Source organism: Biomphalaria glabrata, chromosome 9, assembly GCF_947242115.1.
Source record: "Biomphalaria glabrata chromosome 9, xgBioGlab47.1, whole genome shotgun sequence".
NCBI lineage: Eukaryota > Metazoa > Mollusca > Gastropoda > Planorbidae > Biomphalaria > Biomphalaria glabrata.
In genome coordinates this window covers 12,254,572-12,282,537 of record NC_074719.1, presented here as the reverse complement: position 1 = coordinate 12,282,537, position 27,966 = coordinate 12,254,572, and the positions used below count along the sequence as shown (strand labels likewise).

At 37.7% G+C, this 27,966-nt stretch overlaps 1 protein-coding gene across 4 annotated transcripts; it reads left to right on the top strand.

Moving 5' to 3' along the window:
• On the top strand, positions 1-27,942 carry LOC106061951 (uncharacterized). Of its 4 annotated transcripts, none has more exons than XM_056041250.1 (8): positions 1-95; positions 10,425-11,745; positions 13,949-14,324; positions 15,886-15,991; positions 17,615-18,253; positions 19,703-19,998; positions 25,441-25,727; positions 26,523-27,942. In XM_056041250.1, exons 2-8 carry the CDS (start codon positions 11,491-11,493, stop codon positions 26,853-26,855), a joined length of 2,292 nt encoding a protein of 763 aa, XP_055897225.1. In that variant the 5' UTR covers positions 1-95; positions 10,425-11,490; the 3' UTR covers positions 26,856-27,942. The 4 variants fall into 4 exon arrangements, with proteins under 4 accessions (XP_055897225.1, XP_055897227.1, XP_055897223.1 ...); XM_056041252.1 differs by lacking the exon at positions 1-95 and adding an exon at positions 3,796-3,953 and having other exon boundaries at positions 27,497-27,942; XM_056041248.1 differs by lacking the exon at positions 1-95 and adding an exon at positions 3,796-3,953.
• The last annotated feature ends 24 nt before the right edge of the window (positions 27,943-27,966 follow it).

The following is a 27,966-nucleotide window of genomic DNA, read 5'->3' as shown; positions in this document are numbered from 1 at the left end:
GTCCAGATCTGATGTAACTGTGGTTTAATTGAGAATTGTGTGTGTTTTGGAAAGGCGTCTTTCATGAAACACTTTTTGAAGAGATTATGCAGTGTGTAAGTTATAATTGCTTTTTTTTTATTTTTAATTATTTAGTCTATACTAGCAAGAAAGAAAGTGATAGATGTATTCTTGCATAAAGATTCTGACAGTGTTCACTCCATTTTAGTTTGTTATAGTTGTTACTTAGATAGTTATATTCTTGCACTAGGTCTACGGTCTGGTTGTAAATCTAAATGTCTCTCCTGTATGTACAGTTGGCAAGCCTTCGATTGTAAGGGGTCATAAACCTTTAGAGTAAATATTGAAGACGTGTTAGCCCCCCTTGTATTACACGCATAGACATAAATAAATATAGACTGGCCAATTAAAGAGTTTTATGAAACGAAAATTTGTGACTTGCAATTTTGTGTATTTTATTATAAAGCATTTATGAGCAGTTTAAAAGTTAAGTATTCATATCTATACACACCTATATATATTGTAAATAAGGAGGCAGTGTAGTTTTGTTTAATCTCTAAGAATGGAGATCATGCAACTTTTCATAATTCGGAAATCCGAATACAATAGATATACATGTTTTCAAGTTACATGAAGTTACTTCCTTTTTCCAGTCTATATTTATTTATGTCTATGATTACACGTTGATAATAGCTAGACTACGCGTACTAGAAACTAATACAACAGTGAAGAAATGTTTCTTGCTGATACACTGCTAATAAGGGGGTACTGTTGGTATCAATCAAAGAGAGTCTTAGCTTAAATGTTGACCTCTTTCATTCGTATATCTCCTTCTTCCCTAGTGCTATTAGATCATGGAATGGGTTACCTGAGCTAGCCAGGAAAACCAGTGACTTAGCAGAATTTAGGTCATTGGTGAACATGCATGGACGTTATCATCTTCTGTTCTGAAGTAACGTCTGTATTATAAAAGATAGAGCAGAGGTTCTCAAATTTTATTGCTCCGGGGACCCCTTTTTACAGTCAGAATCAGCCCACGGACCCTTCAGTGAAAAAGCTACATTACTGCAGAAGTTACAAATGTAAAAAAAAACAAAAAACAAACAAACACATATTTGTTTGAAGGAGTGTTTATTGAAATTATAATTTTGTTTAAAATAAAATTGTAAAAATATTTACTCAGTTTGGTAGATGTTGATGAGATTTTATAAAGGAAAAGCCGGTTTATACTGGTTTCATGCACGCTTTTCTTCCCGAGCTGAGACCAATGCTTTTTAGACTTATAATCAGTTTCATTAAGAGATGATTAAGTTAACTTTTAGAAAGACAGAATTGGCTTCAGATTATAATCAATGTTGGCGACAAACATACTTAAGCCGATTGTACTAGCTTATTAGTACACTTGGTGGCTTCAGAATCCCCCCCATCCTCCCCAGTTTGAGAAACAGTTTACCAGTGATGCCCAGCGTTATACGGCCTGCGGGCCATTTTAATTTTCGACACTCGTGTTGCGGGCCACATTAACAAAAAAATACAAAAAAATAAAATAGAGAAGTCTATAGGACAGATGATGTGAAGGTCATCTATTTGTTTCTTTGACCCACGGTTAACCAGGGTTTCATGTGGCTAGCACAACGACCAACCGCCTTTACTTTCCCCAACTAATTAGAATTGGGTGGACTCAGAGGCGCCCAAAGATCCCGAAATTATTCTCCAGGATTCTTACTGGGACCTCGGTTCGGAAGCCAAGGGCTTTACCGCTCAGCCACCGCGCCTCGAAATAGAGAATAAACCATTTTAAATTGTTTTATTACAATTCCCGTGGCTCCATTAGACTTATGTAAACCCATAATAAGCTAATTACGTAACAAGTATTTCACATGTCTTATAACTAAAAAAGTTTTTCTACTAAAGATTTCTGACAACAAGGCGTAGAAATCTATTGTCTGCATTGCTAAAAATTTCTCAAGAAGGGAAGTATGGCTTAGTAAGTCAATCAGTTGGTGTCACTTCTCAGCGGCAATAGTAATTATTTCACAATCTGCTGTTCTGTCCTTTAGTTTAAAATGGTTTAATTTAAAATGGAGATTTTCACCAACATCGTTCACTCATTTAGCAGTTGTCAAACCAGAAAGGCGGCACAGCTTCAACTATTTTTTTCAGGAAGATTTTATTCTATCACTGGTAGCACGCATTTTTTATACTACATTCCTATTCTTTAAATGTGAGCAACTCTATAGCCTCCATGACAGCCGACTCATTTTCTTGACTTCTTGGTCAATATTTTCGTCAATCGCTTTCTTCTAGGCGTAAATTAGCGATCTTTTCTTAGCGGCTCAAACCAACAATGCCACCATATTTTTGTGATGGTTTGTTTTAGAAAGACAATAGATTAGAATAAATTCCAAGAAAAAGTCCTAATAATGAGAAAATAATTTTTTCAACCTTTTCATTTTTCTTTTCTGCATTTTGTACCGATGTTTTGGCGGGAAGGTCGGAACCACGTCACGGGCCGAATGTGGCCCGCGGGCCGTAGTTTGGGCATCACTGGTTTAAACTATTCTGTAGCCACTAAAACATTTTTGGGGGAGATGGGGCTGCAATATTATTGACTCTAAATTTGTGGAAGAAGAGATTCGAAACGCGATTCTTCTCGCTTTTATTACAATGAAGTTAGAGGCTTAGAGCCATTCTACAGTAAATTTAAGATTTGAGATAAATGTTTGATATAAGATGTAATATTTGAAATGTTTGATATAAGATGTAATATTTGAAATGTTTGATATACGATGTAATATTTGAAATGTTTGATATACGATGTAATATTTGAAATGTTTGATATACGATGTAATATTTGAAATGTTTGATATAAGATGTAATATTTGAAATGTTTGATATAAGATGTAATATTTGAAATGTTTGATATAAGATGTAATATTTGAAATGTTTGATATAAGATGTAATATTTGAAATGTTTGATATAAGATGTAATATTTGAAATGTTTGATATAAGATGTAATATTTGAAATGTTTGATATAAGATGTAATATTTGAAATGTTTGATATAAGATGTAATATTTGAAATGTTTGATATAAGATGTAATATTTGAAATGTTTGATATAAGATGTAATAGTTTAAATGTTGTTCTTGTTTCGGATGTTCCTTCAGAGTTTAAGAAAATCTACTTCCTAGTCCGAACCTCCCGCAGGACGACCGGGGGGGGGGGGGGGGGGTTAGCGGGCAGGGTCTGAACGCGGGACCCTCGACACAACATAACGACAGTCTAGCAGCTACACCGCGTATACCGCCGAGACCAATCGTTAAAGTATAGTCTCGATACCGCAAGACCAGGCAGCCATGTGGTAACTATTTATAACTGGCTTGTAATAAGAGTCTGAATGGACGGGCCTGCCATTGAAAGAGGTTCTAACTAATGCAAAAGACAGAGAGGAATGGAGAAAGACGGTCGACAAATCTTGCATGGTGCCCCAACGGTCCAACAGGATAGGTAAAAGTATCTAGTATTTGAATTATAGACATTGTGCACTGTAAAGCAAACACATGAAAGATACTAGACAGAAATTACTCCATGAACATAGAAATAGAATTTTGTCCTGTCTTGTTCTGTTCTAATGTGATACAAAGCTCTATCCTTGGTTCAGCTCGCCATAAATTTTATTTGGACAACAAACACCGTTTTTAAACAGATAAGAACGTGGCCTATTATCGACTTTTCCCGTAGTTCAATTAAGCATTTGTTGCACTTGTTCGGAATATAGACCATACCTCTAGCTAGTGTGCTCTCTCCACGTCAAATGTCTAAAAATAGAATTACGTTACATTGTATCATACAGGGAAATCCCAAATTTCCTTGAATGTACATTCCTCTTGTAGTTTCACTACACAGCTTTATAAACACGTGCAAGTTTGTTTCGTTCATGAATAGAATCAGGTTTGACTTTTTACTCTACTTTAGATCTGTTCTATTGGAATGTAACTTTCTTTACCTAGTTTTCATTCTAACATCTTTTAGAATAAAACTATTGGAAGATTCTAGATCCAGATTGATATTGATTATATTAAAAAAAACACGTACATTTCATATATAGACCTAAATATGTTAAGTCTGTGTTGAAGTATTTTGTTTTATTATGTATTGGGTTAATTGTATATGGATGTTACATTCACTGTAGAAAGTAACTTTGAGCTTTATTTCTGTCTGGTCTCGTGCTATGCGCTCTGGGCTGTCGTTTCGATGTCTATATCGCCTTCACAAGCCTTCCTGTGGAAGGTTTGGGCTAGGCCCCGGCGAGGTCTAGATTTTTTATCTTAATTTTTAAATGGCATATCAAAAATATTATATAAATAAATCTAAAATATGTAGGACTTTAAAACAGCGGTTTTGTGGCCCATTAGGTAGATGTAAGTGTTGTGACATTCACCAGTTGATGTTTACTGAAGAGATGATGATAAAATTCTAGATCTAATAGGTAGAACAGTTCACTATATACTGAGTATATACGATATAGTCGTAATCTTATAATGTGGCTCCTATGTTTTGGAACATAACCTTTAAGACAGACTTTAAGATATTGGGACATAATCTTATCGTGTTTGTGTGAAATCTGATTGCTATCAGTACAGTAGACCTAGGTCCTGATGACGTACTGATACTAATTTTAGTTTTTAGCCACATCAGGGTTTAACATTCGGAACCCACGTCTTCGTGTAAACTCGTTTTGTTACCTGAGTGTTTGTGTGTGTGTGTGTGTGTGTGAGCTGTAAGTGCTGGCACGGAAGTCTGATCCGTCTGTAATTTAAAGCAAGGAACTTCCTTCAGGCATTCTAATTTATATCCTTGTTTTTTTCCCCAAGACCTTTGTTTTTTGTTTTTTTTATAGATTTGAACTAACGGGTATTCTTTCTTAACTCTTTCTCTCCTAACTGACGATACTAACGTTGATTTGACCCATTAGATAAAAATTAATTTTTCGTTTTATAAACTTCATTTGTTTTATTTGAAAAGAGCATGCATTCTTCTATAATTATATCCCTACTATAACATTTCCTGGTTACATGCACAACAGTTTTTGAAATTTAATCATAACAGGGGAGTGAAACACAAATGAGCAAAATGAATAATTCCATCGGAAATTGGAAAATAATTACGGAGAGAAAGAGTTAAATATCATTATGCATTCTTCTACATTATTTTTTGTTTGTTTATTCGTGACTTTGTGTGTATCTTTGATTCCAAAGAATAAGGATGAGTGAAACAAATAACTGTGTAAACCCCGTTGCAACCTACATATTTTGTCTTGTCTAATGCAGACAAAGCAGTTGTCTGAGGGTGAGTCTATTTAAGTCTTTCAAGCTGATGACAGATTTTACTTTTTATTTTTAAATATATGTTACCCGCAAAGTTCGATATGCAGGCATTCTATAGAATGTCTGGCGTTTTGGGGTACGAAGTACGAAATGAATTAGATCTGTTTCCTACTTTGTCTAGGCATTCCCTTGAATAGCTACGCATTCTAAAGACTGACTATTTATGTGCCAGTCAAAGTATAGAAGGTCTTAATTAGAAGGATATGTATAAATTGAATACAAATAAGTAAAAATAATACAAAAAAAAAAACACATCAGGATTTCTTAAGACTAAAAAGACATTTGTAGGTGTATGTCTTCTTTGACCCTATGCTAGACGCATTTTCAAGTTTCAATGAATGAAATACTTGTGTAACTGAACAAATCATATTTTAAAATAGCAATACTCATTAGTATGAGTCAAATATACAAGTGTTGGTTTTCTTTTCTAAGTAGAACTAAAATGAAGAATGAACAAGTGTCGAGACACTGGGATGGTTCAACTGTTTACATACAAATACTAAATAGGATCAAAGTCATTCATTATACTGTTAAAAGCTGCTCTTTTATTTTTATCAGTTTCTCCTTAAACACACATTTAAAATCAATATAATAATGTTTCAATCAGTTGTATTAACTTATATAAATAAAAGCGTACTATACAATCTGCAGTTAAAGTAAAGGAAAGTCTGGTCCACTCATTTTCTGTTCTCGTTTTAATCCCATTTCCCAACCTTTTTCTTGAATTGCACTGAAGCCTTGATTAATAGGATAAAATAACTTCCACCATCATCCCGATAAAATCGTCTGATCAGCTTTTCCATCAATATATAATCAAGTGACTCCATTCTTACTAGTCCTATTTGGCTTGATTTACATATTGGAACTTTTATCTTTCGCCTTTCTTACAACAACAACAACAACAATAATGAAACTTTTAGTGTATCAACCTTTGACCTAATACAATACAGTCCTACCAAGCATGCACACTTACAGCCGTAATTAAACATACAAGCTTGAAAGAGGGCATAAATTATTCAGATTAGGCCTACGTTAACAAAGGAATACTAGCTATTTTGAGAAATGTGTATTATTAATAAAATACTTTAAATCCACATTTGACACATTGCCCATAGCAGTCGTTTTATACAATGCCTAGGCAAAGTTGGAGATCATTGCTCATTTTGCCAGGAGTTTTTGGGCATTGCCGAATTTCGCACTTTGCGGTAATATATATATATATACACTATATCATGGGCGTAGCCAGGATTTTTTTTCGGGGGGGGTTTTGGGGGGTGAATTTTTTTTCTCCCCCCCCCCCGACCCCCCCCCCCCCCGCGAAAAAAAAATTATATGTATTTATGTGTGTGTGTGTGTTTGTACATAATCTTTATTACATTCTGACCCTTCATTCTTTCGGAAGACGTTTATTGTGCCCTAGAATAGGTTCTTCCATGAGTTAGTGATTCCCCGACATTACTATCAAAGGGGTCTGGGGGAGCGCTAGGAGCTCCCCCAGCGCGGGGCTTCGCCCCGCCGCCAAGCACTATTTCTGATATTGAAAACCAACAAAATGTATTCTGAGGTATCTACAGTGCATTTTCCTGCTATTAAAAAGTTCTATTTAAAAAACCTAATGTGCTATTCTTACTGACTTAGACCCTCCCTCGTCGTTCGGTGCATTTGCCATCAAGCTGTTTCCATAAAATTGTGGTCTCCCCGCCATTACTAGCAAGGGGTCTGGGGGATCGCCAGGAGCTCCCCAGCGCTGGGCGAAACCCCGCCGCCAAGCACTATTTCTGATATTGAAAACCAACAAAATGCATATTCTGAGGTATCTACAGTGCATTTTCCTGCTATTAAAAAGTTTTATTTCAAAAACCTAATGTGCTATTCTTACTGAATTAGACCCTCCCACGCCGTTCGGAGCATTTGACGTCAAGCAGTTTCCATAAAAATCTGTCTCTGGTAATGTCTGAAGCCTCTTCCCACCTACCATGAGGACCTCCATGAATGAATGGCGTCAAGTTGTACTAGGATATCATTGCAACTCTTCTTATGCGTAATTCATTTTGTCGGAGAACATGTCCCGCAAACTTCATGCGTCGTTCTCTCACAATCTTACTAAGGGGTCGACTCCCAGTTCGGCATAGGATTTCCTTGATTTAGATCCGATCTCTATAACTGACTCCTGTAATCTGTCTTAGCCATCTTTGTTGAGCTATATTTAGTGTTTTTCGATTTCGGTAGATGACTATTCACTGCAGTTTATTAATGGAGCCCTGCCACTGGTAAAAATGTGTAACCTCTCTTGAATACGCTCTTGGAATTAAGTGACTGTAGTTTGCATTTAGATTTTATATCGAAAAGAGAAGTTTTATCGTCAAAATCTTCTGTTGGGGGTTTTCCACCTCAAAATGCTCTGTAGGGGGATCTTAGACTCAAAACCATCTGGAGGGGTTTTAAACTTTAAAAAAAAAAGCCATCTGTAGAAGAAACTCAAAACCCCCGATTGGCTTGTCTACGCTCAAATAATTTTAGTGTGTAATTTGCTTTTTTTTTATATTGAAGATGTATTTTTAGCACCAAACCCCTCTGAATGGGGGTTTAAACTCAAAACCCCTTTCGGCAACGCTCATAGCATTTTGAGTGCGTAATTTGCTTTTTTTCTTACACTGAAGATGACGGGGGGTTTAAACTCAAAACCCCTTTGACTACGCTCATAGATTTTAGAGTGAGTAATTTTCTTTTATTTATACTGAAGAGGTACTTTTTAGCTTCAAACTCCACTGGAGGGGAGTTTAAACTCAAAACCCCATAGACTACACTCATAACATTTTTAGTGTATAATTTGCTTTTTTTTTAATTATTAAAAAGAGGTATTTTTTACAAGTGGGGTTTAAACTCAAAACTGAGTCAAAACCCATTTAGCTACGCTCATAACATTTTGAGTGCGTAATTAGCTTTTTTTTATATTAAAGAGGGGGGTTATCGTAAATTTTAGACGGGGTTTTAAAATCAAAATCTTCCTTAACTGTGCTCTTGGAATTAGGGGATTTTCGTTTGCATTTTTTTTTGTTTTGTTTTATAGAAGAGGGGGAGTTAACTGCAAAAACCCCAGGTAGGGGGTTTAAAACTCAAAACCCCTGGTAGGGGGTTTAAAACTCAAAACCCCTGGTAGGGGGTTTTAAACTCAAAACCCCTAGTAGGGGTTTTTAAACTCGAACCGCTCTGGTAGGGGTTTTAAACTCGAACCCCCTGGTAGGGGTTTTTAAACTCGAACCCCCCTGGTAGGGGTTTTTAAACTCGAACCCCCCTGGTAGGGGGTTTTAAACTCAAAACCCTTTTGGTTGTGCTAGAGCAAGTGATGGTTTAGTATTAAAATTTCACCTAAAATAAACAAAATCAAAGCAAAAAATCAATCACTAAATTCCGACTCCCCCCCCCCCAGGGGGGGATTTCATTTCGGGGGGGGGGGTTGAACCCCAAGAACCCCACCCTGGCTACGCCCTTGCACTATATAGAGTGAAATTTATGCAGGTACAATCTGCAAATGAACAGTTTATTTTTCTACTGTATCATATCCAGAAAGCGTTCGTTCCTTACTCGTTTATTGTTGTCCTATTAGACCTTGACCTAGCATTGACTGTTGGCCTCCTTTAGTCATAGAACGACTATGGCTCATCTAGTGGAACACTTTTTCATTGGAGAGCCCAATTCTGGAGAGGCATTCCCGTCCAAATACGCAGGCAAAGGTGTAATTTGCTTTGGTGGTAGAGGAACCAGTCATATAAGTTTGGCTCACTTTTCTTCCAAGGCTGAGCTAATCGCTTTTTCACTGTCTTTGTTACCATCTCTCTCCACATGGTGCTTGTCTAGGGCTATAACTTCCCAGCAGTCAACATGGATGCCCACTGTTTTGAGATACCGTCTGATTACGTCCACTGGAAACGACGTTTTCTTTTTATTTTTGCGTGTGTCCATCGCGAGTTGGCAATAGAGAAAGACTTTCGAGATATGTCCATTCCTCCATCCGAAGGACATTACCGTAATTTCTTCAAAGCTGACAATGTATCAAAAATGTATTGAACAAATAAAATATAAATCTATGTTCTATTGATCGAAAACCGTGATACTAGACTGTTAGACGTTTTGATTCCAATGTGAGAACATATCTTTTCTAGTTTTCAAATGTTTCATGAAGTGTTTCGCCGTGACTAATCGTTATCTAGCATATTTAACTGAACTCTTTAAACAAACATTTCTCAAAAAAAATCTGGGAAGACAACACCCACCATATCTATCATAACTACGTCAAGTCGTCACGAAGTGGGCACTCCTGTCAATCAAGACTAGAACCGAGCGGTACAAAAACTCGTTCGTTCCTTACTCGGTCAGACTTTATCAACGCCACTCGTTGATCAGGAAACATCAAGATGTCTATGTGTAGTCGATAAATGAACTTTGTGTCTATTCTATTTATGGGAATGTTTCTGTTCTGTTATCCTTACATGAGAAAAGAGTCCTTGTAATCAAAACAAATTTCCTTAAGGATCAGTAAAGCACTCTTAGTCTTAGCTATAGAAGGCCTCAACACTGACCTGTGGTGGTTAAAGACCAATAGCTCATTACCACGTCATAGGTCGTGACGTCAGAATTGTGACATGGCAACGAGCTATTGGTTCAAACTGTCAACAGGTTGCGACGTCGCAAGCCATTGTTGAGGTTTAGGTTTCGCAGATGCTCCCCTCCCCCTTTTTTTTTTCTTTGTTAGCCAATTTGTCTATTAGCGTTACCCTCAGAATAATCTAAATGCAATATTATTAGAATTTAATTGTCTACGCTATAAAGATGAACAAACAAATTAAACCACTTTATTTTTACTGCTTATTAATGGTTTATTGTTACACAGGTCAAATTGTGTAATGTCCAGTGAGAAAAGCTGCCTATTCTGTTTCCGATTGAAATTTTGTGAATTTGTTATTATTTTATCTCGTTTCCTTGCAACTTAAAAAAAAATATTCTATAATTTTATTTCGTTTCGTTTCTTCCTCAGAATATTTCCAATGGTGAAAAGTAAACTATTAATCCATTTGCAGAAGTTGGCTGGCCTTCAACAGCACTCGCCGTTCCTCTACGTTGTGGCCAGAGATTTAGTTCTGCTAGCTTTCTCTGAAACGAAACCTCTGTTTGCTGAACCTGACAAGGCTAAAGCTGCAGAGCTATTGAGAAGAACATTGCCACTACTAGAAACGTCTTTTGCCAGCCTCCACGGCTCATTGAATCCAGATCTACGTCAAACTGCCCAGCGCTGTCGATCAGGATTGGAGTATTTAATTGATGAGTTCAGAGAAGACCAGAAGACCTACTCCGAACTGAAGCCTGTATTAAGTTCTGCCCCAGTTAAGTGTGTTGAGGATTACATTAAACATACCAGGGGAGTTCCTCCAGAATATTCAACTCTTGTTCCTCAAGATTTGACATCAATTCCGCCTTCACATTTCTGGTGGTATCAGGACTTGATTGAAGAATATGACGAATAGTGTGCTCCTAGAAGGCATTCAAAAATTTAGTTGATGCTGTTAGACACACATATTGTTTGTTAATAGACTATTAGTCTACAGTGTTTCCATCTCAGTGTACAGATAGAACTGTTAGGTATAACATCTCAGTGTACAGATAGAACTGTTAGGTATAACATCTCAGTGCACAGATAGAACTGTTAGGTATAACATCTCAGTGTACAGATAGAACTGTTAGGTATAACATCTCAGTGTACAGCTAGAACTGTTAGGTATAACATCTCAGTGTACAGATAGAACTGTTAGGTATAACATCTCAGTCTACAATACGTCTTGAACCTTTATAGCAAATCTTTTCACATAGTCATTAGAACTAGGTTTTAAAACATATCAGCTGAGATTTAGTTGACCACAATCTATAGAACACTGACGCTCTTCCAAAATAATTAGCTCGGAAATACGAACAGTTCCTTCAGTACTTCACATTGAAGTGTGATCCGCAATTGTAATAGATAACTGTTTCTCTACATTTTCTTTGATTTATACATTCTTGATTCAGTTGATTGTGCCTTGTTCGATTATTAATCATTTACACACAAAATGGCATCACAAGATCAGCCTGGTGATGTCGGCGATTGGAAAGAAGCAGCTAAAAAGATTCTGAAGACTTATTATGTGGGATTTTCAGGAACCCAATGGCACCAGTTCGTCAAGTCTACGGACAATGATATCATCAGGGCTAAAATTTGCTACGCCATGTTTGGCCCGCCAGCCTCTGAGGCGAAATCGATTGAGGAGGCCTACACGGATGAGCAAAGAAAGACTGCACAGGGGATACTGGATGTAATCTATGAGGTATCGATAACTGTATATATTAAACTCTTTAAATCGAATCCAAACCTCCGATTCCTTGCGCCTATACCCTAACAGGAGAATGGCTTCGGTAGAATACCAGAGGAAAAATCAGGAGCTAGTGACCCTTAGTCAGTTTGTGGCACACTGTGCTACAACTGTCAAAACCTGCGGCGCTTCTGATCTAAACTGTATCGGATATTCCGTTCATTTGATCACATCAGCTGTGTGGAGAGGGGGGAGCTGCTGTGTGGGCGACATCGTTACGACCGTAAACAATGCCCAGGCTTTCATCTCGCTGCTTGAGATGAACCACAGTCGTTCTACGACTGAAGGGGGCCAACAACAATGACCTGCGACGTTGCAACCTGTGGGCAGTTCAGACCAATGGCTCGTTACCACGTCACAGGTCTGACGTCACGACGTGTGACGTGGTAACGATCTATCGGTCTAAACTGCCCATAGGCTGCAACGTCACAGGTCGGCGATCAAGCCTTCTGTAATGATTGGTTCGCTACTACTGAGTGCCTTAGGCATCTCTATGTCGTCAACAACATGTGTGTACTTCTCCTGCACTGACCTAAATATGCTTGGTTACTTTCAACGTGTGACCTCCATGTATGTGATTGCTGCAGTCCACATCTTTTCATCTACATAGTTACTATCCTATTTGCCCTTTTACAGACTATTTAAATCCTATTCATACAATCCTAAAAAGAAGATACACTGTTAAGGTGTTCAAATGTTAATTTCGAATTATTGATGTTTGATGGTCATCATTCAAATTGCATCAATTTCACCATCATCATCATCTTTCCTTTGCGTTCCTCATGGAACATGGTGCCTTAGTAACAACACGCCACTCTCCACGGTCTCTTGCTTGTTTTTTAATGGCTTCCCAGCTCTTTCCAGTCCTCTCGGCTTCATCTAGTACACTGCGTCGCCATGTTCTTCTTGGTCATCCTCTACGTCTTGTGCACTGGGGGTTCCACTCTAAGGCCTGTCTAGATCTGTTGTTGGTATATTTTCTAAGGGTGTGACTAATCCATCTCCACTTTCTCTCTAAGATGTGCACCTCTACATTTCTCTGTCCGCCCATCTCCCACAGTTTGGTGTTTTCTATTTTGTCGTACCAGTGTATTTTTAATATATTTCTGAGATGAAGGTCTGTACTTTTTTGTTGTTGTTGCTTCAGTTGTTCTCCATGTTTCAGAACCCTACAGTATGACCGCCTTGACATTAGAATTAAAAATTATTATTTAAGTCTTGTTAGTGATGTGGGGGGAGATGTCCAGTTTCTTACATGTGTCTAAATGTTTCAACTCTTGGCCGGACTACGTGTCAACATTTGACCAGGCATTGCCATATTATCCGGACCACTAAATATTTGGAATTACTTTAAAGTGACTTGAAAACGTCCACATTAGTGAACCAGGTTATATGGCATTATGAAACAAAAGGGCTTTACACAAGGGCTTTACAAAAGGGCTTTACAAAAAGGCTTTACAAAAGGGGCTTTACAAAAGGGCTTTACAAAAGGGCTAGTTAATTGCATAAGAGATTCTCGGAGTCTGTACTTGCATCTTAGTAGAATTGTATAGAGATATAATCTAGTACAAATTATTACGGGAAAAAAAAATGGGTTGGCATTTAGATTGTGAAGTCTGTAAAAATACTTTTACAAATCTTAATGTATGAAACGGTGAAGACATTCTGTTTCCTATTTTCTAATAAGAGAATATTATACAATCTTTTAGTGTATTACTGGCCTTAGTGCAATTCCAATCGACCATGTCAATATCGAAGCATCGGTCATTTGCCCAAATGTCCATATAACGAGACCTCCCTTGGGTAGGCTAAAACACTCAAAATGCAAGGGAAGTAAGTATTCGTTCACATTCGATTCAATGTTTTCCCTTGATTATTTTTTCCCTCTTTGTAAATAGAAAACTTTTGTTTGTTGTTTGCTTCTGTAGATCAAATACACGCTAAGGCTTCCTAGATCTGTAGATCAAATACACGCTAATGCTTCCTAGATCTGTAGATCAAATACACGCTAATGCTTCCTAGATCTGTAGATCAAATACACGCTAATGCTTCCTAGATCTGTAGATCAAATACACGCTAATGCTTCCTAGATCTGTAGATCAAATACACGCTAATGCTTCCTAGATCTCTAACAAAAAGTCGGTTCTTATATTTCAAGGTCCACCAGAAATCCTCATCAACTGAACTTCGGATTGGATTCATCTTTATATGCTGCAAGCAAGACAAATCACCATTCGCTCTTCCTCTGTTTTCCGTATTCGTCGGCAAGGATACGTCTGGTCGAGATTTGAGAACCTTTGTTGACCTCCAGGGCCGGACTTACAAAGACTGGGATGACTGGAAATCTAACAACTGTCTCCCCGAGCTTGAGTACTGCTATCCTACACGAGGTTTCTTTACATGCAGTGGGGATGAAAGCTACACATTTGATGCTGAACGTGATCCTGATGTGGAGTTTGGAAAGTCTCCAGCATCTAAGACTTCAACATGGCTTCTTGGCAAGGCGGACACTGTCACAGCAATCACTTCGTTTGGTAAGCTATTTTCTTTAATCAAAATAACATAGTTCTTGTGGCAAAAATGTATGCTAATGTCTGAGTACCATTTAAAAGTACATAATCTCGGATCGCTTAATTAACAAATCCTATTTAAAATAAAAGACCTGCACACAAAAAGGAGTTGGTAAATATCATCAATATTAATATTAGAAGGAGAAAAATTAGACATGTTTTCTAGCATTGCAAGAAGAAGAATCAGGATGAATAATCTCAAAAGTCAACAAGAAAAACATACAAATAAATAAATGTTACAATAAATGTAATTGTATCAATTAGTTTGGATCAGTCATGCAATTAAATTTGTAATAGATCTAGACTAACAGTAATAAATCTGTGCGATTAGAAATATTTTTACCAATTGTTTTGTTTAGAGCAATTTCATGCTTTTGGCTTTTTCACTACGCTGATTCTATCTGGACCAATGGGAAAGGGCTGGGGACAGAGGGAGAGAGGGTTTCCTTTCTATTGCATTAAGAAAACAAAAATCGAACACGAGGGCTAAAGTCTATCAGCCTCCCCCAGTGCAGTGCACCAACCACTGTGCCAGGAAAATGCTTATGGAAATAGAAAGTTTTCTGTCTACAAAGTATAAAGGGAACTAATTCAACTTATACCACTGTATCAGTCAAGTACAATTTCTTTCCTTGCTAGAACAAACACTATAATTAATACCAATAGTTAATTAACCTCTAGGTTTCAATCTAAAATGGCTTACAAGTGGAAGAATTAGTGATCAGGATCAGGAAATTTTATATTGTAGATATTGAAAAGAGAGCACTAAAGACCTAAAGTATTATGTAAATTATTAGCCGGATATTACCCATGGCCTGCGGGCCTTAGATTGGGTATTACTAATCTAATGGATTGCATTTAGATCATGGAGAATGTTCCCTTAATTTATTATTTTTTAATTTGCCACGAGTAGAATATGAAAATGGATTTACCCGTTTTGACGACATATTTATATCAAATATAAAATACTCTGAAAACGGGTTTACCCGATTTATTAAAAAGTTAAATTCTTTAACAGAGATATAATTAGGTACTATTTGTTTATTTTTAGAGCCCTCCTGTTTTGGGAGGATACTTGAACGTACACTACGGTCTTTGTCATGATCTAAGGAACATTTGTGCCAAGTTTTGTCAAGATTGGTCAAACGGTTTTGACTTTTATTTGGGACATACATACATACATACATACATACATACATACATACATACATACATACATACATACATACATACATACATACATGCATACATACATACATACATACATACATACATACGCCTTACTTTCTGCATTATATATTAGATAACATTGAAATATATCATCCTCGGGTGCTATGGAGCGACATCTATAATTATTTAACTAATAACAGACCTTTTCTTACGAAGCTATTCCAACCATGTTGTCTCACTCTAGTGGTTTATTATACTTTCAGTTAGACATTCAAAGACATTACACACATACAAAATTGAAGTCTAATCATAATTGAGACTTGAAAATTAAAAGCTATTACCTTTTAACTTTCAGTATCTGGTGCTGTGGGAATAGCTGCTTGCTTTACTCCATTGGCGCCCGTCGTGATTACAGCAGCTGCCGTAACGGGTTCTGTTTCTGCTGGCTATGGTGCTGTTAGGTGAGACTTTAGTTTGACGTAGTCTAAGTATGGTGCTGCTAGGTGAGACTTTAGTTTGACGTAGTCTAAGTATGGTGCTGCTAGGTGAGACTTTAGTTTTACGTTGCCTATGGTGCTATTAGGTGAGACTTTAGTTTGACGTAGTCTAAGTATGGTGCTGCTAAGTGAGACTTTAGTTTGACGTAGTCTAAGTATGGTGCTGCTAGGTGAGACTTTAGTTTGACGTAGTCTAAGTATGGTGCTGCTAGGTGAGACTTTAGTTTGACGTAGTCTAAGTATGGTGCTGTTAGGTGAGACTTTAGTTTGACGTAGTCTAAGTATGGTGCTGTTAGGTGAGACTTTAGTTTTACGTTGCCTATGGTGCTGTTAGGTGAGACTTTAGTTTGACGTAGTCTAAGTATGGTGCTGCTAGGTGAGACTTTAGTTTGACGTAGTCTAAGTATGGTGCTGCTAGGTGAGACTTTAGTTTGACGTAGTCTAAGTATGGTGCTGCTAGGTGAGACTTTAGTTTGACGTAGTCTAAGTATGGTGCTGTTAGGTGAGACTTTAGTTTGACGTAGTCTAAGTATGGTTCTGCTAGGTGAGGCTTTAGTTTTACGTTGCCTATGGTGCTGTTAGGTGAGACTTTAGTTTGACGTAGTCTAAGTATGGTGCTGCTAGGTGAGACAAGTTTTACATAGTCTAAGTATGGTGCTGTTAGGTGAGACAAGTTTTACGTAGTCTAAGTATGGTGCTGTTAGGGGAGACTTTAGTTTGACGTAGTCTAAGTATGGTGCTGTTAGGCGAGACTTTAGTTTTACGTTGCCTATGGTGCTGTTAGGTGAGACTTTAGTTTTACGTAGTCTAAGTATGGTGCTGTTAGGTGAGACTTTAGTTTAACGTAGTCTAAGTATGGTGCTGTTAGTTGAGACTTTAGTTTTACGTAGTCTAAGTATGGTGCTGTTAGGTGAGACTTTAGTTTAACGTAGCCTAAGTATGGTGCTGTTAGGTGAGACTTTAGTTTAACGTAGCCTAAGTATGGTGCTGTTAGGTGAGACTTTAATTTTACGTAGTCTAAGTATGGTGCTGTTAGTTGAGACTTTAGTTTTACATATTCTAAGTATGGTGCTGTTAGGCGAGACTTTAGTTTTATTTAGCCCAAGTATGGTGCTGTTAGGTGAGACTTTAGTTTTACGTAGTCTAAGTATGGTGCTGTTAGGTGAGACTTTAGTTTTACATATTCTAAGTATGGTGCTGTTAGGCGAGACTTTAGTTTTACAGAGCCTAAGTATGGTACAGCTAGGTGAGACTTTAGTTTTACGTAGCCTAAGTATGGTACGCTAGGTGGACTTTAGTTTTACAGAGCCTAAGTATCGTGCTGTTAAATGAGACTTTAGTTTGACATAGCCTAAGTATGGTGCTTATGTAAGACTTTAGTTTTACATAGCTTAAGTATGGTGCTGTTAGGTGAGACTTTAGTTTTACGTAGTCTATGGTGCTGTTAGGTGAGACTTAAGTTTTATTTAGCCTAAGTGAAACGGCCACTTATGATTTTCATTTCAAATTATACCATTATTTTAACATTTGAAAATAATTTTAAAATAATTTTATATTTGATAGACATAATTTATTTTGTTATTTCAGAGGGGCAAGTCGACTTTACGACAAAGGCACACATGGAGAAAGTCTTGCTGACTTTGAAAGTCTGACTCTTTGGTTGGGAATCGTTGCGACACCATTGCATTTCTCTTCCTCTTTGGTTAACGCTAGGCTCGTGGCTGGGGCCCAACAAGGTCGTATTTTTAGCAACTCAATGAGGAGTTTTGCCACCTTGTTGAACTTCACGACATTGGGTGTAGACAGTGCCATGCTTGCTATGGGACTAGCGAACCTAATCAACAAAGCGTCAAAAGACGAGGTCACTGCGCTGGACGTTGTACAGTTTTCTATGAGCGTGTTCTTCTTCTCCAACACTTTGATGCAGCCGAAGGTGGCCAGCAGCATCATAAGCCAAGCTCAAGAGATGCATTTGAACAGTTACATGGACAAGATGTCTGATGAGGCAACCAAAGAAACATTTAAAAACTTCATGGACAGAAATCGTGGAGACGGAGGTATCAAAGACACGTCAAAGATCATACGAACTGTAAACAGAATGGAGGATGCGAATAAATTTTTCAAATCCGTGAATCCAAATGACAAGATCGACATTGGGGGCAGAAAGGGCCGAACAGTCTTGGTGTCTGATAATAAGGGCAATGTCAACAGAATCAACCCTAACAGGTATATCTCTACGCTTACTGGATTAAAATTTAAAAAACAAATTGGTTGTAATATATTTTTTATTAATCCTCCCAAAAACATAAAGTTTTAGCTTGATCCGGCTACATATATAGTCTTATCTGTGAATGTTAAAGATTAATTTCTATTGTTGCTGTATAGCAAAATAATTAATATCCAGTGATTCACTTATTTGGTTATTTTTATTCGTTTATATATTGTATCTGAGCCAATGGATAATTGCTTCAACTTGATCTGAAATTGAGTGTGTGAGAAATAACGTGTACAAACTTTTGACCAGACAGACAGACAGACAGAGTGAGTTAATATAAAATATAAGCTTTTTAAAAACTACACTAAGCTTGAGTGTTGTTTGATCGGCGTCAAGTAATATGAGTACATGCATTAAAAGTCGATAGTTCAAATATAACACATGGAGGATGTCTCGTGATAGTCCCAGCTCAAACTTTGAAAAGTATTGGCTAGTGTCTGGTCTTATTGTCCGAAACGGGTCAGCAACAAGGAGACATTACGTTACTCAAGCCATAGTTGCATTTATTAATTTGAGGCACAAAGCTCTAAGATTTCACGACCTAAACTATCTACACTCAGGTCGCTCCCCTTTCAATTGTTGACATTTGTAACGGCAGAACGTCGCTGTCCAGTCAAATATAGAACTTTAAAAAGTAGAACGTCGTTTTCCTGCCAAATACAACTTTTAAAGGCAGAGAGTCGCTGCCTGGCCAATTTATAGAAACAAGATGTCTCTGCCCGTCAAATTAGAGGAAAGAAGTCGCTGCATTGTCAAATATAGGCCAACTTGTAGTTCTTGGAACACCTATTCAGGCCTCGAGGAACACTAGGGTTCCGCGGAATACAGTGTGGGGAAACACTTAGTCTAAGCTCCCGTTTTCTACAAAGCTCTACGTTCAAATAAATTGCACATTGATAGTGGGCCACAATCACTGGCGTGGCTGGGGATTTTCGGGCTAGGAAGGCTTCGTCTCTTTAGGGGCCCTTGCATTTTGACATTCGACATCATGACTTGAGATAACATACTTAATAAATATATAAGTCTAATGTGTAGAATACGTGCAACAGGGTCATTAACTTGTATAACACTGTGAATAGCAGGATATCATGGAAGTGGCGTAATATTTAATGTAAAAATAATTTCTGATACCCATTTGGGAGCCCCCCTCAAGAAGGAGTCGGGGAAACTTTCCAATTTGAACCCCTCCCAGCTACGCCTCTGGCTAAAATGATCCTGCTGTGATGAAAGATAGATAGGGTGCCTTCATTGCCACAACAGAAAATGATTTTTAATGGTATAGTAACTGAATGTTATATACAATGTTTGCATACTGGTTTCTTTATCATAATCGTTTTGAAAAAGGTGTGTTTAAATTTGCATATATCTCTTTCATTTAACTTTTATCTTACACTTTCTAGAGTGCTGCTGACAAAACAAACTCCGGGCACTACTGCAACATTTAATTTTAACAAAGATTACAAGAAACTGAAAAAATGTTATGGAAAAGATCCCAGCGATGTTGAACTAAATGGGGAAAAGATTTTCCAGAACATGAGCGAACAGGACCAGAGGAGAGTTAGTCACGTGTTTGGCGGCTCCGCGAAGTACAACCCAGACATTTTGAACACGGCACACACAGTTGCTGAGGCTTTAGGATTGAATACCGCCAGCGGTTTGATGAGAGTCATTGAAATTGTAGCAGCCGAAGTTCAAGGTTAGTTTATTTGATCTCTTAGAGTAATTTCTATTAGGAAATATCACTTTTTAAAATCGATTTAGTATTACTACCAACATGGGCGTAGCCAGGATTTTTTTTCGGGGGGGGGTTTAGGGGGGGGGGGGATTTTTTCTCCCCCCCCCCCCCGCGCGAATTTTTTTTTAATATGTATTTATGTGTGTGTGTGTGTATACGTAATCTTTATTCATTCTTTCGGAAGACGTTTATTGTGCCCTAGAATAGGTTCTTCCATGAGTTAGTGGAAAAATTGTAGATTCCCCGCCAATACCAGCAAGGGGGTCTGGGGAGCGCTAGGAGCTCCCCAGCGCGGGGCGAAGCCCCGCCGCCAAGCACTATTTCTGGTATTGAAAGCCAACAAAATGCATATTCTGAGGTATCTACAGTGCATTTTCCTGCTATTAAAAAGTTTTATTTCAAAAACCTAATGTGCTATTCTTACTGACTTAGACCCTCCCGCGCCGTTTGGCGCTTTTGCCGTCAAGCTGCCATTACTAGCAATGGGGTCTGGGGAGCGCTAGCGCGGGGCGAAGCCCCGCCGCCAAGCACTATTTCTGGTATTGAAAGCCAACAAAATGCATATTCTGAGGTATCTACTGTGCATTTTCCTGCTATTAAAAAGTTTTATTTCAAAAACCTAATGTGCTATTCTTACTGACTTAGACCCTACCGCGCCGTTCGGAGCATTTGACGTCAAGCTGTTTCCATAAAATCTTTCACTGGTAATGTCTGAAGCCTCTTCCCACCTGCCATGAGGACCTCAATGAATGAGTGGCGTCAAGTTGTACTAGGATATCATTGCAACTCTTCTTATGCATAATTCATTTTGTCGGAGAACATGTCCCGCAAACCTCATGCGTCGCTCTCTCACAATCTTACTAAAGGGTCGACTCCCAGTTCGGCATAGGATTTCCTTGATTTAAACCCGATCTCTATAACTGACTCCTAAAATCTGTCTTAGCCATCTTAGTGTTTTTCAATTTCGGCAGATGACTATTCACTGCAGTTTATTAAGGGAGCCCTGCCACTGGTAAAAATGTGTAACCACTCTTGAATACGCTCTTGGAATTAAGTGACTGTAGTTTGCTTTAGATTTTATATCGAAAAGATAAGTTTTATCGTCAAAATCATCTGTTGGGGGTTTTCCACCTCAAAATGCTCTGTAGGGGGATCTTAAACTCAAAACCATCTGAGGGGTTTTAAACTTTAAACAAACGCCATCTGTAGAAGAGGGGTTTAAACTCAAAACTCCCGAATGGATTGGCTACGCTCAAATAATTTTAGTGTGTAATTTGCTTTTTTTTTATATTGAAGAGGTATTTTTAGCATTAAACCCCTCTGAATGGGGGTTTAAACTCAAAACCCCTTTTGGCAACGCTCATAGCATTTTGAGTGCGTAATTTGCTTTTTTTCTTACACTGAAGATTTATTTTTTAGCCTCAAACCCCCCTGGCGAGGGTTTAAACTCAAAACCTCTTTGGCTGCGTTAATAGATTTTAGTGTGAGTAATTTGCTTTTATTTATATTGAAGAGGTACTTTTTAGCTTCAAACTCCACTGGAGGGGAGTTTAAACTCAAAACCCCTTTGACTACACTCAAAACATTTTGAGTGTATAATTTGCTTTGTTTTTATTATTAAAGAGGTATTTTTTACCTTCAAACCCCGCTGAAGTGGGGTTTAAACTCAAATCTGAGTCAAAATCCATTTAGCTACGCTCATAACATTTTGAGTGCGTAATTAACTTTTTTTTATATTGAAGAGGGGTTTATCGTAAATTTTGGAGGGGGTTTTAAAATCAAAATCTCCCTTAACTGTGATATTGGAATTAGGGGATTTTCGTTTGCATTTTTGTTTTGTTTTATAGAAGAGGGGGGGGGGGTTAACTGCAAAAACCCCAAGTAGGGGGTTTAAAACTCAAAACCCCTGTTAGGGGTTTTTAAACTCGAACCCCCCTGGTAGGGGTTTTAAACTCAAAACCCCATTGGTTGTGCTGGGGCGATTGATGGTTTAGTATTAAAATCTCACCTAAAATAAACAAAATCAAAGCAAAAAATCATTCACTAAATTCCGATCCCCCCCAAGGGGGGGGGATTTCATTTCGGGGGGGGGTTTGAACCCCAAAAACCCCCCCCTGGCTACGCCCATGACTACCAAGATATATCCCTTAAATTGTACAAACTTGATAAATTTTAGTTATATTTGCTTTCTTTCCAGATTTGGCAACATTATTTTAAATTATGTTATTTCTTTATCTTATTGTAATTTATCTGTATAAACCAACCACTTTTATTTGACCTGAAATTATTCATCACATCTTGATGGACCAAGGGGCGCCCTAACAACAAATACGTTTCATAGATGGATAGACATAAGGACGCTCTAAACATCCCAATTTCGAAACACTTTATCACCCAGCTAATTAAATAATCCGCGACAGCTACTGGACATCATTTTAGATTTTAGAGCTAGATTGGAAGAAAAATCATTTCCACGAATGTTCATACATGTGTAAATAGTAAATATACAAAGATTACAAAGAGAGTTTATGTTAACACGCTAACTCAGAGGTGGCCCCCATCGAATTCACCAATGGACCAGGAATATTCAAGCCAGTCTTGTTTAGATCGTTGAAAGTAATAACATTTAAAAATCATTGGGCACTAAAATAATAATAAAATAAAACTAATTGTTCTCTTTAAAGTTTAAATCTTCAAAATGAATTTCTATCAAACATAAGTACTTTTTCAATTACAAGTTGTTGTTTTTATATATTCATTAAGTAAAGTTCCCTTTTCAGACCTGTTGATCTATGGGGCGGATGATGTAAAGGTCGTCTATTTCTATGGCCCACGGTTAACGAGGGCGCCATGTGGCCAGCATAACGACCAACCAACTTACTTTTCCATAACCAATGTCAGGTACCCATTTGAGCTGGGTGGACTCAGAGGCGCCCTGAAGATCCCAAATGTAAAAATTCTAGTCTTCACCAGAATTCGAACCCAGGACCCCCAGTTAGGACACCAAGCACTTTAGCTCTCAGTCACCGCGCCTCCATATATTCATTTAGCGTACTTATATATTTTTTAATATAATAATTATTAACCTTATCCATACATTCAAAATTAATAAAAATGTTACATGTAGTAAAAAGAAACTAAAAACGATAAATTGGCAACAAGAAAAAAAATTCTTGACCTACTTTAGGTAGTGAGCTAGATCTAAAAATCACTTGGGTCACACACATTAAGACTCTTCCCTCGCAAATAAAAATTAATGTCTTCCTTTTCATTTATCATACTAACTAGATCTAGCTAAATCTATAACTAGACCTATTTCTAGATCTTGATCTAGAACTAGATCTACATCTATAACTAGATCTACATCTATAACTAGACCTAGTTCTAGATCTTGATCGCTTTGTTGCTTTTAATTGTTCAGTTAATTCATACCCAATAACAGCTCGCCTATAGTCGGTGGACTCTGGCAATGATGTGACTTGAAATTGTCTCGATGCTTCTTTAGACTTAAGAAATTTAAGAAACGCACCTTACTGCGGTCAAAGAAACTGCTTTATGCGGATGACATTGTCCTCTGGTCAACCGGCAAGAAAGCCGACCAAATACAGGCGGCATCACAAGCAGACCTCCAAACCATCTCCTCGTATTGTGACAAATGACAGATTCAGATAAACGTTGCCAAAACGACTTGGTCCCTGTTCAGCCTAGGGATCGACATTCTTTAGGCTCCATTCGAGCTTCAACTCGGTGGGCTGCGACTCCAACGTGAAAACACGCCAAATATCTAGGGGTGACCCTGGATAGAAAACTGTCAATGCTCCAGCACGTCCAGGATGTTGAAAGAAAAGCCTCGGAGAAGTTAGCGTTACTAAGAAAGCTGGCCAGCACAAAGTGGGGCGCTAAAGCTGACATGCTACGCACATTGTACTTAGGGGCAGTCAGATCACAAATGAGTACAGCTATACAGTTCAAGTATATGCTAGTAAAACTGCCCTCGAATCACTCGACCGAGTACAATCACAGGCACTAAGGTTCATTTGTGGCACCTTTCGGACAAGCTCAACAAACGCTGCTGAAATCTTAACAAACGTGGCTCCTTTACATTTAAGGAGGGAGAGGGTGGTACTTACGGCCTATGAGCGCTATAAAAGTGGCGACTATAGGCTAACCACCACAATCTTAGTGCAACAGTAGAGAGAGAGGAGCGGCATAAAAATGCGATCGTTCCTCCATATTGTGGTCAATTTGTCAAAATCAGCTGGGCTCTCCACTGACAGAATCCCAATTAGAAGGATTAGTACTTGCCCTCCTTGGAAGAGAATGCCAGCCCCACAAATAAGCATGTCCCTTATAGGGCAAGAGGGAGCCACCAAAAGGCAATTAACACCTGCCATACTCCAAAACTTGGCATCAGATACACTAAAGTCCTACCCATCAGATGTCATTTTCTATTATACCGATGGGTCGGTAATGAGGGACCCCGATAGATCTGGGTATGGGGCCCTTATAGTCTACCCAGGCCGGACAGAACCAGAGATGTCGATTTCTCCGTCTGAGCTTAAAAGGGTTTTGAGGCGCCAGCCAGACTAGTCAGTCTTGAGCATTGTTCATCATTTTATTTACGTTACAGTATTACAATTAACTAGTTAGTTAAAAAAAAACTTGTAGAAAACAAAGGTTAGCTTATTTAAAAATATTGACATTACAATAGAATTATTTCCAAAATTAAACTAGAAAGAATCATAAAGAAATGAATAAACTAAGACAATTGTTTACAGCTAGAGTTTAGAAATATATTTGTGAACTCAATATCTAGATTAAACCAATGGACTAAACAATGAAGTAAAAAAAGGTTGGCCTATCTTCTTCTTTATATTAGGGAGCATTGATCAGTGTAGTAACAACATGTACCGTGTGTCCGAAATAAATCTAGTAAATTAGATTCAAACTGTTCTATAGCTTACATTGTATTGAAGAAATAGTCATGGAGATGAAACAAAATAGCGTCATGACTAGTTTATAAATCGTTAGTTTATGTTTAAAATACAGTTTGTATGTTTGTTCGTGTCCATACAATTTGTCGTTTTTTACTGAAAAGCTCAGGGAAATAGGAGATTAATACATACTGGGGGAATTTTGGTGCCCCTCTCCACTTGGTGCCCTGTGCGGCCCGCACCACCCGCACATTGGTAGCTACGCCACTGTTTATATTGTTGGTCTAGATTCTAGATCTATGTGAAACTTCATTACATGACTGATTCAAAGTAATTAATACAACTACACTTCGTATCATTTTTGATTTTTTTAAAGTATTGTTTTGTTGTTATGTTTTTTTGTTGTTATGTTTTTTTTTGTTGTTATGTTTTTTTGTTGTTGTTGTTATGTTTTCTTTGTTTTTTACAGGAAGAGACGGAGCTGAACTTTCCACCATTTTAAATAACATCAGCGGACCAGGAAAGCAAACCTTTCTTCAAAACCTTCAAATGGACTTGAACAAGGCAACGCGACTTGCCGAGAGTCACAATCTGTCCTTCGACTCTCCACTCACTGCTGTGTACCACTATCGCAAACACGGAAATGAGTTTCCGAAACTGTTGTCTAAGTTTGGTAACAGCATAGATGTCTACTTAGGACCCGTCAGTAAAAACATATTTCAAGACTGCAACTTAAGAGAGAGGCATACACTAAAGGTTAGTCAAAGTGATAGTTGAACGAATCTTTTTTTTTTTTCAGACGTTTTTCGAGTCAGCGGTTCACGCGGTTTCATTGGCACTAACTCTGAATGTTTATTAATATGTGTATAAACTCAAGACTTAGAAATGTGTTTTGTTAGAAAACAGTGTCACAATACCGATAGATCACGATGCACACCTGCACACCCAGACATTTTTAATGGGGACTTGTCACGTGCTGAGTTGTGTCTGCTGGTCTCTCAATGGCAGCACGAAAAAAACTTTTTTTCTCAGATACCCCAATCTCCCCAGATCTCCATAAAAGAGAATGCCCCAGAGTGCACTGAGTTTGCGATGCTTGACGACATAGTCAAATGTGTCTTAAATTTCTTACGATTATTTATTTCCTTTTGTTTGTCAAACGTTTGACATGTATCGGATGTTCATTCAGAGTTGAAGATAATTTACTTCCTCAGTCCAAACCTCCCGCCTGACGACAGGGGATGGGAGCGGGCAGGGTTTGAACCCGGGACCATCAATAAGTCTGAACGACAGTCCAGCGCGCAAACCACATGACCAGGCAGCCATCCTAGAACAAGGCTATTCCATTGTCGTCCTGGTCGTATGCTATGCACTGTCATTCGATGGTCCCAGGTTTAAACCCTGTCCATCGTGCTGCGGGAGATTTGGGCTAAGACGTAATTAACTTCAATTCTGAAGGAACATCCGAAACATGATACTGATATTAACAGTAAATGTTTGCAATTTATTGTTTAAATGCATTTGTTTTTATTATATCTATTTGTTTATTAGGACGGCACTGTAAGAAAGATCTACGCTACCAATGGGGATCACTTTGGCGTCATAACGATCACACCACAGGGTCAGAAAATAAGCACCATGTTCCAGAAACCTGGCTGTACCGTGGAGTATTCCCAGCAGCTTAACGATTATTTCAGGAACTCTCCATGCCAGATCGAACCAATCAGTGACGCTGCTAATCGACTAGCAAGATTCATGGGTTTTAGAGCATTTCATGTGAATCTAGTTGTTGGGGGACATAAGACTAAATTGGATGACCTGAGCCTCCTTGACCCAGCTGTCCACGAGGAAATAGTTCATTATCTGAACATGATTTCTAATTAGGAAAAAAAAAAGTTCAGAGATGTTTATGTTGTCTAAACAAATGCATTTAAATTAAAGAACTAATCAAATCTTTATTAAATATACAGTTTTACAAATGCTTATTTATCAACAATACTATACTTAGATGTATATATTTTCTTAACAAATAGAACAAGTAGCATAAACAAATGTTTGTTTGCGTTTTTAAAAGACATTTCCTCCTTGAAGAGTTTGATGACTTTTCGTGAGGGGGATTATTTTACAATTCATAATATTACTTTTAGCACGCCCCAACATCCCCCCTCCACTTGAAAAAAAGTCCTGGTTAAGCAAAGGTATCAGTCCTACTCAGAGTACATAAACTTCTAATGATAGACCTATAGATCTTGTCCAATACTTACAAGACGGTGCGTAAAATGTTCCTGAACGTGAATAAATAGAATTTACGTGCGGAAATATCCGCTGACGCGTCGGTTCAAGAGAAAGATGGTCAAGACCAAATTAAATTTTTTAGAATAACATTAAAAAAGTGATAGCAGTCAAATTAGAGTTTTCTTAGTGTGGTTAATTAGGTAGTAATTCTTTTCCCAAAGATATATAGGCCTATCAATTATCAAATTTCTAGGAAAATCGTTTAAGTTGTTTTCGTGATACGTGTCCAGGTTTTTCCACCCATGAAGAAATTGTAAGCTGAATAGATGAATTGTAGAAATAATCACACCGCACATCCTTAGAGATTCAATAAGTAAGTTGTTGTTTTATCAAATTTTTACAGTTATGAGAAGTAACAGTAATTGAGCTTTAACAAATCATTAATTTATAAAATCTTTATAAACTTATCTGAGAATGTTTAGCTTTACTCAAAACTTTATATTCTGTTTGTTACTTTAGACCTAGCTTATAGTTGTAGTTTGGAAAAATTAGCAATGTCGTTTCATGTTTCATTCCGTGTAAATCTAGATATAGCTAGTAAGTAGACCTTTTATATTTTAAAACTCTATTTCCTTGGTTTCTGTTGTTAGGCATAGAATGAATCTTGCAGTCTTTTTTTTTTTATTTTCTTGCCTAAACTTAAATAAAACATGTTCAACCTAAGTTTAAAAACCAAGGTTTTGTTAGTTCAATATATATA

Coding starts and splice junctions, on each gene's coding strand:
- LOC106061951 (XM_056041250.1), top strand. CDS start 11,491: ATGGCATCACAAGATCAGCCTGGTGATGTCGGCGATTGGAAAGAAGCA. Junction 18,254..19,702: donor AACAGAATCAACCCTAACAG/GTATATCTCTAC, acceptor TACACTTTCTAG/AGTGCTGCTGACAAAACAAA. Junction 19,999..25,440: donor TGTAGCAGCCGAAGTTCAAG/GTTAGTTTATTT, acceptor TGTTTTTTACAG/GAAGAGACGGAGCTGAACTT.